Source organism: Eucyclogobius newberryi, unplaced genomic scaffold, assembly GCF_026437365.1.
Source record: "Eucyclogobius newberryi isolate DKJ021-1_F unplaced genomic scaffold, fEucNew1.0.hap1 SCAF_21, whole genome shotgun sequence".
In the NCBI taxonomy this organism is placed as follows: Eukaryota; Metazoa; Chordata; class Actinopteri; order Gobiiformes; family Gobiidae; genus Eucyclogobius; species Eucyclogobius newberryi.
This window is the reverse complement of record NW_027315846.1, coordinates 1,609,493-1,623,072: the sequence shown is the minus strand read 5'-3', so window position 1 is coordinate 1,623,072 and position 13,580 is coordinate 1,609,493. Positions and strand designations below refer to the sequence as shown.

Below are 13,580 nucleotides of genomic sequence, written 5' to 3'. Positions count from 1 at the left end.
TATGATTAATTGTGATTCTCACACTCGTTAGTTAATCACTATTAATCCTCATTCACACATTCACACTTCTCTCTTACTTATTACTTCGCTCGTGCACAGCGCTTACATTCACACATATTTCCTCAGTAATATTAAACTGGGTATTTCCTCAGTAATACCTAACTGCCTTGCTTTATGTGAGAAACTTATCTCGTCCATAAGCCTACAATATTTTTCCAGTAAATATCAAACTAATGCATAAAACGTTTTATGTCTAACTCTTTTTCACACACAAAATTTTGTCTGACCTTCTTTGTCGCCTGTGTTCTCCTGCTGCTTCGAAACGACGCGCTCTCCTCGCGGAGACTGAGGTGCGATGGGCGGCCACGGGAAAAGTGGACTTCCTTTAGCTGTGCACAGACTTCACCGATTCACCCGTCAATCTCCGCGAAGGCAGCTTGTCGTCCGGCTCGAAGGACCAGAAAATGTCATGGAATTAGACATACACCGATGCTATTCCTTAACACATAGAGAACACAATTCAACCTAGAATATGAAACGACACAGAAACATCAGACATTTGTGTGGCATGCATGGGAGAAAACGCGGGGACTGTGTCAGCCAGGCCGTTGTAAGGAGCCTGGCTGACCCTCCTGCGTCTCACCCCCGCGTCTCACCTCCTTTTTTCCCATGCTGGTTGGTTTTATTAGATATTCTGGAATAGGCGGGTCACATTTCTCATTGGTCAGCCTCACATCAAGGCACTTGGTATTTTTCCGTAGAGATCAAGCCTTGGGTAAACATTACCCAGACTCCTCTGGGTTATCACCCCCCCTAGGGTAAACATCCTTTGGCCCATCTTTACGACCCCTTCACAAACAAATGCTGTCACACACCCGTTCTTCTCTTAGACTAATGATGCAGATAAAATATCACTATTATGCAGATAAAATACATCACAGAAATATAATCATATATTCACATTTTATCACAAGAAGTCACTGAAGGATTTGTTTTATCTCATTTTTTAACTCAAACTGATTGAAAATTGGCCGAACAAATTCAAATTTAGACTTAAAACCTTAATAAATCGGGCAAAATTGTCTCTTTTTTGCTTATAAAATCGTCACAATGAATATGTTTCCTGGTGCTTTGGTAAATATGTCTGTTTTATGTTGTGTTTTCAAGAGTCTGAAGGATCTAAAGCAGGATTTCCTCGGGAAGAAAGATCGTTACGAGCGTCTCTCCTCGTTCGACGAGCTCCGGGAGCAACTGGAGAAGCTGAAGAAGTGCATGGCCTGGTCTTTGGTGAGGCACAGTCGCTCCGGCTCGCTCCAGGTCCCGTGTTTCCCACCGCGTTTTCCGACGCGCTTCACGTGTTTGTCGTGCGTTTTTTCAGGTGAGGGAGAAGGAGCTCTCCGTGGAGCAGCTGAAGGACGAGATCGAGAAAGAGGAGAACAATCATTACAAACACACGGAGCATCTTGAGCAGTGGCAGGTGAGTTTGGACGCTTCAGAGGACGAGGTTCAGGTTCACTTGATTTCAGAGTCAACAAGCGACGAAGCATTTGAAAAAAAAAAAAACAGGCGACATAACGCCACAAATAAAGAGAAACAAGTGCTCAAGAGACACACTTATTATTAAAGGACAAATATTACGCATTATTTGTGTTGTTTTCAGCCTTTAAACGTGCTCTTGAGTGACTTTAGTTCGGCATCTCATGTTTTAGAACAAAAAAACCCCCGACATTTGGATCTCTGCTGTTTCTCACGGGACTAACTGAGTTTTGGCGCCATCTACTGGGTTCGGAGGGGTGGAAACGTTGCCCTGAGTTGGTGTTCAAGCCTGTTTTTTATGATTCGGAGGTTGGATCTTTTGAGTTTCGATCCCATCAACGCGGCGAAAGTACGCACTTGATTTTTGACCACGAAGCTCCAAAATACCCAACTTTGCTCCGAAATGGTTCTAAAAAACTGACCGTAGAGACTGAAATTCGAATCGCCAAGAGCACAGTTCAGTCGACTCAGCGTTTTCTAATCCCTCGACTCTGCACCGTTTCCCCGTCAGACCAAAGTGATGCAGGTGGAGAGGAAGATCCAGGGCATCCGGAGCGACCTGGAGCGGCTGAGGGAGGAGCAGGAGGCGGCGACGCAGGAGGACCGGCTCCTGAGGGCCGAGGCCAAGGCGGCGCGCCGGCTTCACAAGGACAAAGAGGTCAGGAGTGGCCGGCGGTGACGTTTGGAGCCGTCAGACGTGCGGACGTGGACTCACTCGTGTCGTTTGTCTGCAGCTGGTTTACGCCCGGGCGCTGAACAAAGTGAAGGAGTCGGAGAAGGAGCAGAGTTTACTGGAGGAGAAGATCAACAAGGCCAAGTCCAGGTATTCCAGACGCATCAGACCAGGTTAAAACGCTAAAGCCGTCTGCACTCGAGGGTTTAAGACAGATTTTAGGACGCGATTCGCTTGAAGTTCATTTAAAGGTTCTCTTGTTCTTCTAATTCTGACTCAGTTTAATGGTGTAGAACCTGTGGTAAATGTTTATCACAGATTTACTTCCGTTAAGTTGCAGTTTGTGAAGGAAGTATGAGAAATCAGAGTTTAAAGTGACAGGAAGTGGAGCTGAATCCCTCTGTGATGTCATCAGTGTGCGACACAGAGACAGTTTAAACCATGGTTGGACTAAATAAAGGTGTCATTTATGTGGAGTGTGGCTCTTGTTTACAGTCTGGTTGCTATGGTAACAGCTGTGGAATGACCTCTACCCGTGTCCAACCAGGAAGTACAATTATAAACTTTGACAAACGGGCAAAATGTTGAGTCAAATCTGAAATATAATTGTGTTTATTATGTTTAAGTGAAAATATGGGACAAAAACCCGCACGGCGTTTGTGTAAAACATTTAATAGTAAAAGTGAAGGTTCCCTCCAATGGGAACCTCACACCCACAACTGTCCAAAGGCAAACTCGTATCATACCTTCAGCATACAGCTCAAACGAGGGCCCATTGTAAACCGCGGGTCTAAATTCATAAACCGTGCGTACGTAGAAAAATATTGTGACTTTTTAGCTTGAAGTGATCCATAAAAAGGAAACTCGACATAGAAACGAGACACAAAATGGTCCAAAAACTCCAATTTGCCCTTTGACGGTTTGATAAATGAGGCAGAAGGTGATTTAAGCTGCTCTCTCTGCTGCCCCCTGCTGGTCACCTGCCCCCTGCTGGTCACCTGCCCCCTGCTGGCCACCTGCCCCCTGCTGGTCACCTGCCCCATGCTGGCCACCTGCCCCATGCTGGCCACCTGCCCCCTGCTGGTCACCTGCCCCATGCTGGTCACCTGCCCCCTGCTGGTCACCTGCCCCCTGCTGGTCACCTGCCCCCTGCTGGTCACCTGCCCCCTGCTGGTCACCTGCCCCCTGCTGGTCACCTGCCCCATGCTGGTCACCTGCCCCCTGCTGGTCACCTGCCCCCTGCTGGTCACCTGCCCCCTGCTGGCCACCTGCCCCATGCTGGCCACCTGCCCCCTGCTGGTCACCTGCCCCATGCTGGCCACCTGCCCGTGCTCGCATGTATTTACTCTATACCTGTATGATTGATGTGTCTGTGTCATATAATGTTAATGCAGGGTTCAGATTAAGGATTTTCACTTGTATAGCGGCGCTGCTAAACAATCCGTTAATTTTTCGAGTGAAAAACAATCAATATTTTCCATTGATATAACAAATAAAACAATATTTTCCATTGATATAACAAATAAAACAATATTTTCCATTGATATAACACGATCATTTATTTAAATGTATTTGTAAACATTATATTAAAGAAAACTCTTAACAAATTAACTTTTAAACACTTTTTAAACATTTTTTCTTTAAATAAAACTTGCAAATAAAATTAATTGTTGAACAAATTAATCAACACAAAGTCATATGGCCTTATTTACAACTTTCTTCCACATCATTATCAATCAGATGACTATTTGCAGGAGTCTCATTTACATATTAATTGTCATTACACTCGGAAAAATAAATGTTGCTGTGGTGTTTCCATCATGGTGTATTTTATGTGTTATTCAAATTGTACCGCTCTATTTAACGTTCCATTCCATTTTTCGTTTTTCTACTTGATGATGGTCCCTAAGTACTCTTGTCACCGCTCCGGCTGCACATTTAATGACGGTCCCTAAGCACTCGTCTCGGTTCCGGCTGCACATTCGGATCAGTTTAATTTGCTGCGCCCAAAATACGCATCTGATTGTTAAAAACGAGGTTGTGTCACTGCAGTGTAAATATGAATATTTTGGCAGTGAATGATCTGCAAAGACTTTTGTGTTTAGGAGTTATTGACCTCGGAAGTCTGAATCTGACGTAAACTTTACCGCACGTGGCTCCTCCCACTTTCAGACTCGCTCTGAGGCCGCAGCGGGACTCGTCATGACAACACAGCGTCCACATGTGTCAGGCCGTTATTGACGATCGATTGACGAGTGATCAGTACTTTTAGGCGCTTTAGTTGTACAATTAAACACACATTTTTGTATCGCAAAAGCTGCGATACAAAAACACTTTTTTTTCTAACAAACGCATCGCATTTGAAAGAAATTGCGTCGCATTTTGCGATACCGCGTATTCTGAACCCTGTAATGGTGTCAATATTTCTAACTTCACTGTCTCTGAAATAAGAAAATGACCAATGAGCCGCTTGACCCTTTGACCCTTTATGTCCCGCTTGACCCTTTGACCCTTTCTTGACCCAGTGTGACCCGCCGCTGCCGGAAAGACGAGAGGAAACTGTCTGAACTGCGGGAGACGCTGCTGAACCTGGACAGGAAGTTCTCCGACCTGAACCAGGAAGTGAAGCGCAAACACCAGGCCGTGCTCAAGGGCCGAGAGGAGCGGGACAAGCTCAGGTACGACCGCGCCCAAAAGCAGCGCCCAATAGTTGCACCCAAGAAGCAGCGACAGGACCGCGCCCAAAAAGCAGCGTCCGGACTGCTCGAAAAGCCATGCCCAAAAGCCACGCCCAAAAGCCACGTCCAAAAGCAGCGTCCGGGCCGCGCCCAAAAGCAAGTGTCCAGACCGCGCCCAAAAGCAGCGTCCTGGCCGCGCCCAAAAGCAAGTGTCCAGACCGCGCCCAAAAGCAGCGTCCTGACCGCGCCCAAAAGCCACGCCCAAAAGCCATGCCCAAAAGCCACGCCCAAAAGCAGCATCCAGACCGCGTCCAAAAGCCACGCCCAAAAGCCACGCCCAAAAGCAGCATCCAAATCGCACCCAAAAGCCATGCCCAAAAGCCACGCCCAAAAGCAGCATCCAGACCGCGTCCAAAAGCCACGCCCAAAAGCAGCATCCAAACTGCACCCAAAAGCAGCGTCCGGACCGCGCCCAATAGCAGGGTCCGCCACGCCCAAAAGCCACGCCCAAAAGCGGCGCCCAATAGTAGCACCCAAGAAGCAGCGACAGGACCGCGCCCAAAAAGCAGCGTCCGGACTGCTCCAAAAGCCACGCCCAAAAGCCACGCCCAAAAGCCACGCCCAAAAGCCACGTCCAAAAGCAGCGTCCGGGCCGCGCCCAAAAGCAAGTGTCCAGACCGCGCCCAAAAGCAGCGTCCTGACCGCGCCCAAAAGCCACGCCCAAAAGCCATGCCCAAAAGCCACGCCCAAAAGCAGCATCCAGACCGCGTCCAAAAGCCACGCCCAAAAGCAGCATCCAAACCGCACCCAAAAGCCACGCCCAAAAGCCATGCCCAAAAGCCACGCCCAAAAGCAGCATCCAGACCGCGTCCAAAAGCCACGCCCAAAAGCAGCATCCAAACCGCACCCAAAAGCAGCGTCCGGACCGCGCCCAATAGCAGGGTCCGCCACGCCCAAAAGCCACGCCCAAAAGCGGCGCCCAATAGTAGCACCCAAGAAGCAGCGACAGGACCGCGCCCAAAAAGCAGCGTCCGGACTGCTCCAAAAGCCATGCCCAAAAGCCACGCCCAAAAGTCACGTCCAAAAGCAGCGTCCGGGCCGCACCCAAAAGCAAGTGTCCGGGCCGCGCCCAAAAGCAAGTGTCCAGACCGCGCCCAAAAGCAAGTGTCCAGACCGCGCCCAAAAGCAGCGTCCTGACCGCGCCCAAAAGCCACGCCCAAAAGCAGCATCCAGACCGCGCCCAAAAGCCACGCCCAAAAGCAGCATCCAAACCGCACCCAAAAGCCACGCCCAAAAGCGTCCGGCGAACGGTTCTACCACAGATGCTGCCATAAGATGGTTCTGCTGAGAAAAGTCTGAGGTTTGTGATTGAAACGTTCCGTGACCGTTGCAGACTGGAGCAGAAGAACCTCCAGACGTCCATCGACTCCAAACTGAGGAGGAGGACGCAGCTGCTGTCCAGTCGCTCGGACAAAATGAAGCGCTTCGGAGAGTCGGTCCCGGAGCTGCTGCGCGCCATCGACGAGGCGCACGCCGCGGGACGGTTCAGTCGCAAACCGCTCGGACCCATCGGTGAGAGCGTCAATACTTCATACGTATGAACAGTTATTCAGATAACTATAGCATAAAGAACATGCTAACAAGTTTAGCAAAGCATCAGTTTTACCCCAAATCACTAAATCCACTGAATTCTTCTTCCTCTGTGTCACTTCTAAACAACTCCACAAACTCCAGAGGAAGAGGAAGTGCAGATTCTTCTTCGCATCTTCCGTATTTTCCAGAGTATAAGTCGCACCGGCCAAAAAATGCATAATAGAGAAGAGAAAAGCATATATAAGTCACACTGGAGTATGAAATGTGGTTGTAAGTGTGAAAATAACAAATAATATCACATATAAGTTGCTCTGAAGTATATAAGTATATAAGTATAAATATAAGTCGCATTCCGGCCAAAACTATGAAAAAAGGTGCGACTTATAGTCCGGAAACTACGGTTAAGATTGTACATGTTTCCAGTGCGAGAACAGGAACCAGAACTTTGTCTCCACGAAAACGCCCGCACAAATGCCATACAAATGTTTTAGCGCGCCTTCTGACCTTGTTGTGACCGCGCCCCTCTCGCCAGGCTCCTGTCTCTCGGTGAAGGACCCGTCTCTGTGCGTCGCCGTGGAGTCGTGTCTCCGGAGCTTCATGAAGACGTTCTGCTGCGACAACCACAAAGACGAGAGCGTCCTGCAGGAGCTCATGGGCCGACACTACAGAGAACACCGGCCGCAGATCATCGTCTGCCCGTTCGCCGAGCGCGTCTACGACCTGAAGGGGAGGTGAGGGGCGCAGAGGTCGGGTGAGGGGCGCAGAGGCCGGGTGAGGGGCGCAGAGGCCGGGTGAGGGGCGCAGAGGCCGGGTGAGGGACGCTCGCGGGTCCCAGAGGCCGGGTGAGGGGCGCTCGCGGGTCGCAGAGGCCGGGTGAGGGGCGCTCGCGGGTCGCAGAGGCCGGGTGAGAGGCGCTCGCGGGTCGCAGAGGCCGGGTGAGGGGCAGAAGCCGGGTGAGGGGCGCTCGCGGGTCGCAGAGGCCGGGTGAGGGGCGCAGTGGCCGGGTGAGGGGCGCAGTGGCCGGGTGAGGGGCGCAGTGGCCGGGTGAGGGGCGCAGAGGCCGGGTGAGGGGCGCAGGCGGGTCGCAGAGGCCGGGTGAGGGGCGCTCGCGGGTCCCAGAGGCCGGGTGAGGGACGCTCGCGGGTCCCAGAGGCCGGGTGAGGGACGCTCGCGGGTCCCAGAGGCCGGGTGAGGGGCGCTCGCGGGTCGCAGAGGCCGGGTGAGAGGCGCTCGCGGGTCGCAGAGGCCGGGTGAGGGGCAGAAGCCGGGTGAGGGGCGCTCGCGGGTCGCAGAGGCCGGGTGAGGGGCGCAGAGGCCGGGTGAGGGGCGCAGAGGCCGGGTGAGGGGCGCAGTGGCCGGGTGAGGGGCGCAGTGGCCGGGTGAGGGGCGCAGTGGCCGGGTGAGGGGCGCAGTGGCCGGGTGAGGGGCGCAGTGGCCGGGTGAGGGGCGCAGAGGCCGGGTGAGGGGCGCAGGCGGGTCGCAGAGGCCGGGTGAGGGGCGCTCGCGGGTCCCAGAGGCCGGGTGAGGGACGCTCGCGGGTCCCAGAGGCCGGGTGAGGGGCGCTCGCGGGTCGCAGAGGCCGGGTGAGGGACGCTCGCGGGTCGCAGAGGCCGGGTGAGGGGCGCTCGCGGGTCGCAGAGGCCGGGTGAGGGGCGCTCGCGGGTCGCAGAGGCCGGGTGAGGGGCGCTCGCGGGTCGCAGAGGCCGGGTGAGGGGCAAAAGCCGGGTGAGGGGCGCTCGCGGGTCGCAGAGGCCGGATGGGTGGCGCTCGAGGCTGGGTGAGGGGTGCAGAGGCTGGGTGAGGGACGCAGAGGCTGGGTTAGGGGCGCTCACTGTCAGTCCAAAAAGAAAGTGTCCACCTGAGTTCATCCGAGCGAGCAGGTCCTCTCCTCCTGTTGGGAAACGGCGGCATTTAAACCCGACTGATGCATTTCTGAAACGACCATGTGGAAAGACGAATCCCGTGGTCATGGATGAGATGTCAGTGTGTTTGAGAAGGGTCAAATCGTTGGCATCGAGCAGAGAAAACATCTAAGGAGAAGCAGAAACTTAAGTACTCCAGATCTGAACCTGTGTTTTTTGACTCTCTAAACATTAATTCAACAGAATAAAGTCACTCAAATTAAAAACAATGTGACATTAGATTACATTATTGTTTTAGTTAATTTCATGTCTGGACGTCTAAAAATCCTCCTCGTTTCACATTGTCACAGAAAAGCGCAGCACCCAGACTTCCCCGCCGTGTTGGACATGATCACGGCCACGAGTCCCGTCGTCGTCAACTGCCTGATCGACATGCGAGGCATCGAGTCCGTCCTGATCGTCAAGGTGAGTCCGCCCCCCCCCCCCCCCGCCCCCCCCCCCCCCCCCCCGCGCTCGTGTCCCCGCCCCCTCGCTCACCCCCTCTTGTGCGTCGCCAGGAGAAGAGCACGGCCCGAGCGGTGATGCAGCGCGGCCGTCCTCCGCACAACTGCAAAGAGGCCTTCACCGTGGACGGGGACCAGGTTTACCCCAACCGCTACTACGCCTCCGACTTCGGCGTGGCCAAGTACCTGGGCGAGGACGTCCAGGAGCAGATCAGGTCACTTTACCTCCCAGTCCGAGCCAGAGCACCGTCCAATCTGCTGCTAGATGTTTTATTACTTCATTTAATCCACTTACTACGACTTATGACACGTGATTTTATGTCTTTGTAACAAAACGTCGGCTTCAGTTTGTGACTTCCAGAGTAAAAACCTTGGTTAGTTTGTGATAAAGCGTGCAACAAATCCGTGGATGGAATGAAAAAACTGCTGCGAGCTCAACGTTTACGTGATTATCCGTCAAAGTGTCTCATTTTAAATAAACAGTCAGGTAAACGTGTTTAAACCGTCAAACTAGAAGAAACGAGAAGAAAAATAACATATATAAGTCACATTTTTGGGGGGAAATGTATTTGATAAAATCCAAGACCAAGAACAGACATTGGATCTTTAAATGCAGTTTAAAATAATAACAGATGAGAGAACATGGTGAATAGGTGTACGTATGCTAACGCTAACACCTTCAGCTACATGACGTATGCTAACGCTAACACCTTCAGCTACATGACGTATGCTAACGCTAACACCTTCAGCTACATGACGTATGCTAACGCTAACACCTTCAGCTACATGACGTATGCTAACGCTAACACCTTCAGCTACATGAGGCACAGACAGAACTGTGGTAAGTGTCTGGTATGTTAACGTAACATATGAACAGTTATTCAGATAACTATAGCATAAAGAACATGCTAACAAGTTTAGCAAAGCATCAGTTTTACCCCAAATCACTAAATCCATTGAATTCTTCTTCCTCTGTGTCACTTCTAAACAACTCCACAAACTCCAGAGGAAGAGGAAGTGCAGATTTTTCTTCTGCATTGCTTAGAGCCTAGAGCGCCCTCTTGTGGTTGTCATATGTGATATTATTCATTATTTTCACCCTAAGTCGCTCTGTAGTATAAGTCGCACCCCGGCCAAAACCATGAAAAAAGGTGCCACTTATAGTCCGGAAAATACGGTATTTAGATAGTCATTTAGATTGGTTTGCAGACTTTTGAAGGGCCTATAGTTTGCTTCCAACATGGCTAGACTAATTGTACGTCATCTTCTTAAATGTGAATAACCCGCTGGATCCTTCGCGACGCGCTTGAAGCTAAAGTCAGACGCATGTGTAAATACTTGTTGTGAACTTCTCAGTCTGTTGGAGTTGGAGCTGGAGAACCTGAGGGCCCAGCTCAACCGGTTCCAGTCCCACGTCATCTCTGTGACGGAGGACATCCGCGTCATGGAGCGGGAACTCAACGGCACCATCGCCGCGCTGAAGAAGAACCAGGTGCGAAACCCTCCCGTGCTCGCCCTTGACCTTGCTGATGCTAACCCCGCTGATGCTAACACCGTTGATGCTAATGACACTGATGCTAATGACACTGATGCTAATGACACTGATGCTAATGACGCCGATGCTAACCCTGCTAATGCTGACCCCGCTGATGTTAACCCCGCGGATACTATCCCGCCGATGCTAACCCCGCCGATGCTAACCCCGCCGATGCTAACCCCGCCGATGCTAATCCCGCCGATGCTAACCCCGCTGATGTTAACGACGCTGATTTTAACGACACTGATGTTAACGACACTGATGCTAACGACACTGATGCTAACGACGCTGATGCTAACCCCGCTGATGCTAACGACACTGATGTTAACGACACTGATGCTAACGACGCTGATGCTAACAACACTGATGCTAACAACACTGATGCTAACAACACTGATGCTAACCCCACTGATGCTAACCCCACTGATGCTAACGACACTGATGTTAACGACACAGATGCTAACGACACTGATGCTAACCCCGCTGATGCTAACGACACTGATGTTAACGACACTGATGCTAACGACGCTGATGCTAACAACACTGATGCTAACAACACTGATGCTAACAACACTGATGCTAACCCCACTGATGCTAACGACACTGATGTTAACGACACAGATGCTAACGACACTGATGCTAACGACACTGATGCTAACGACGCTGATGCTAACGACGCTGATGCTAACGACGCTGATGTTAACGACGCTGATGTTAACGACGCTGATGTTAATGACGCTGATGTTAATGACACTGATGCTAACGACACTGATGCTAACGACGCTGATGTTAACGACGCTGATGTTAACGACGCTGATGTTAATGACGCTGATGTTAATGACGCTGATGCTAAACCCACTGATGCTAAACCCACTGATGCTAACGACACTGATGTTAACGACACAGATGCTAACGACACTAATGTTAACGACGCTGATGTTAACGACACTGATGCTAACGACACTGATGCTAACGACACTGATGTGATGACGCTGATGTTAATGATACTAATGCTAACGACACTGATGCTACCGACACTGATGCTACCGACACTGATGCTACCGACACTGACGCTAACGACACTGATGTGATGACGCTGATGTGACGACGCTCTTCTTTCAGACCGCCATAAACCAGACCAAAGCCTCCATCGCTGAGCTGGAGACGGTGGAGGAGGAGGAGCAGGACGATGATCACGCTTCACTGGTAACGTATCGTCCCGGAGTGAAGGAAAACACTGAATCTCCTCGAACAATGACATTTCTTGACCTGCGACGTTTTCTCGTTGCAGGAGGAGGCGCGTCTGGAGGTGCAGCAGAGGATGGAGGCGGAGAAACGGGGCGTGGCCGAGGCGAAGGAAGAGCTGGACCAACAGAAGAACGTGTCCGACCAAATCGAGGCCAAACACTCAGCGTTGAGAAAGAGGAGCGAGCAGCTGTCGGACGAGATGGAGCCGCTCAAGGTCAGACAGAAGTGCACGGAGTCTAAACACGCTCTAAACACGCTCTAAACACGCTCTAAACACACTCACTCTATACACGCTCTAAACACAGTCCAAACACGCTATAAACACACTCTAAACACGCTCTAAACACACTCACTCTATACACGCTCTAAACACGCTCTAAACACACTCTAAACACACTCACTCTAAACACGCTCTAAACACACTCTAAACACACTCACTCTAAACACGCTCTAAACACACTCACTCTAAACACGCTCTAAACACACTCACTCTAAACACGCTCTAAACACACTCACTCTAAACATGCTCTAAACACGCTCTAAACACACTCACTCTAAACACGCTCTAAACACACTCACTCTAAACACGCTCTAAACACGCTCTAAACACACTCACTCTAAACACGCTCTAAACACACTCACTCTAAACACGCTCTAAACACGCTCTAAACACACTCACTCTATACACGCTCTAAACACAGTCCAAACACGCTATAAACACACTCTAAACACGCTCTAAACACACTCACTCTATACACGCTCTAAACACGCTCTAAACACACTCTAAACACACTCACTCTAAACACGCTCTAAACACACTCACTCTAAACACGCTCTAAACACACTCACTCTAAACACGCTCTAAACACACTCACTCTAAACACGCTCTAAACACACTCACTCTAAACACGCTCTAAACACGCTCTAAACACGCTCTAAACACACTCACTCTAAACACGCTCTAAACACACTCACTCTAAACACGCTCTAAACACGCTCTAAACACGCTCTAAACACACTCTAAATACACTCTAAACACACTCACTCTAAACACGCTCTAAACACGCTCTAAACACGCTCTAAACACACTCACTCTAAACACGCTCTAAACACGCTCTAAACACACTCACTCTAAACACGCTCTAAACACACTCACTCTAAACACGCTCTAAACACGCTCTAAACACGCTCTAAACACGCTCTAAACACACTCACTCTAAACACGCTCTAAACACGCTCTAAACACACTCACTCTAAACACGCTCTAAACACACTCACTCTAAACACGCTCTAAACACGCTCTAAACACGCTCTAAACACGCTCACTCTAAACACGCTCTAAACACACTCACTCTAAACACGCTCTAAACACGCTCTAAACACACTCACTCTAAACACGCTCTAAACACACTCACTCTAAACACGCTCTAAACACACTCACTCTAAACACGCTCTAAACACGCTCTAAACACACTCACTCTAAACACGCTCTAAACACACTCACTCTAAACACGCTCTAAACACGCTCTAAACACACTCACTCTAAACACGCTCTAAACACACTCACTCTAAACACGCTCTAAACACGCTCTAAACACACTCACTCTAAACACGCTCTAAACACGCTCACTCTAAACACGCTCTAAACACACTCACTCTAAACACGCTCTAAACACGCTCTAAACACACTCACTCTAAACACGCTCTAAACACACTCTAAACACACTCACTCTAAACACGCTCTAAACACACTCACTCTAAACACGCTCTAAACACACTCACTCTAAACACGCTCTAAACACGCTCACTCTAAACACGCTCTAAACACACTCTAAACACACTCACTCTAAACACGCTCTAAACACGCTCTAAACACACTCACTCTAAACACGCTCTAAACACACTCACTCTAAACACGCTCTAAACACGCTCACTCTAAATTTTTATGTA

The 13,580-nt window shown here is 50.2% G+C and overlaps 1 protein-coding gene across 1 annotated transcript in view; it reads left to right on the top strand.

Annotated features, from left to right (window-relative positions):
* smc6 (structural maintenance of chromosomes 6) overlaps positions 1-13,580 on the top strand; it is a 42,823-nt gene that overhangs the window by 14,051 nt on the left and 15,192 nt on the right. The window contains exons 9-20 of the mRNA XM_072457053.1: positions 1,168-1,287; positions 1,379-1,477; positions 2,048-2,194; positions 2,271-2,359; positions 4,735-4,887; positions 6,281-6,459; positions 7,013-7,211; positions 8,693-8,807; positions 8,900-9,060; positions 10,202-10,337; positions 11,505-11,588; positions 11,674-11,844. Of these exons, the coding sequence (XP_072313154.1) occupies positions 1,168-1,287; positions 1,379-1,477; positions 2,048-2,194; positions 2,271-2,359; positions 4,735-4,887; positions 6,281-6,459; positions 7,013-7,211; positions 8,693-8,807; positions 8,900-9,060; positions 10,202-10,337; positions 11,505-11,588; positions 11,674-11,844 (1,653 nt within the window). The remainder of the gene's footprint in view (positions 1-1,167; positions 1,288-1,378; positions 1,478-2,047; positions 2,195-2,270; positions 2,360-4,734; positions 4,888-6,280; positions 6,460-7,012; positions 7,212-8,692; positions 8,808-8,899; positions 9,061-10,201; positions 10,338-11,504; positions 11,589-11,673; positions 11,845-13,580) is intronic.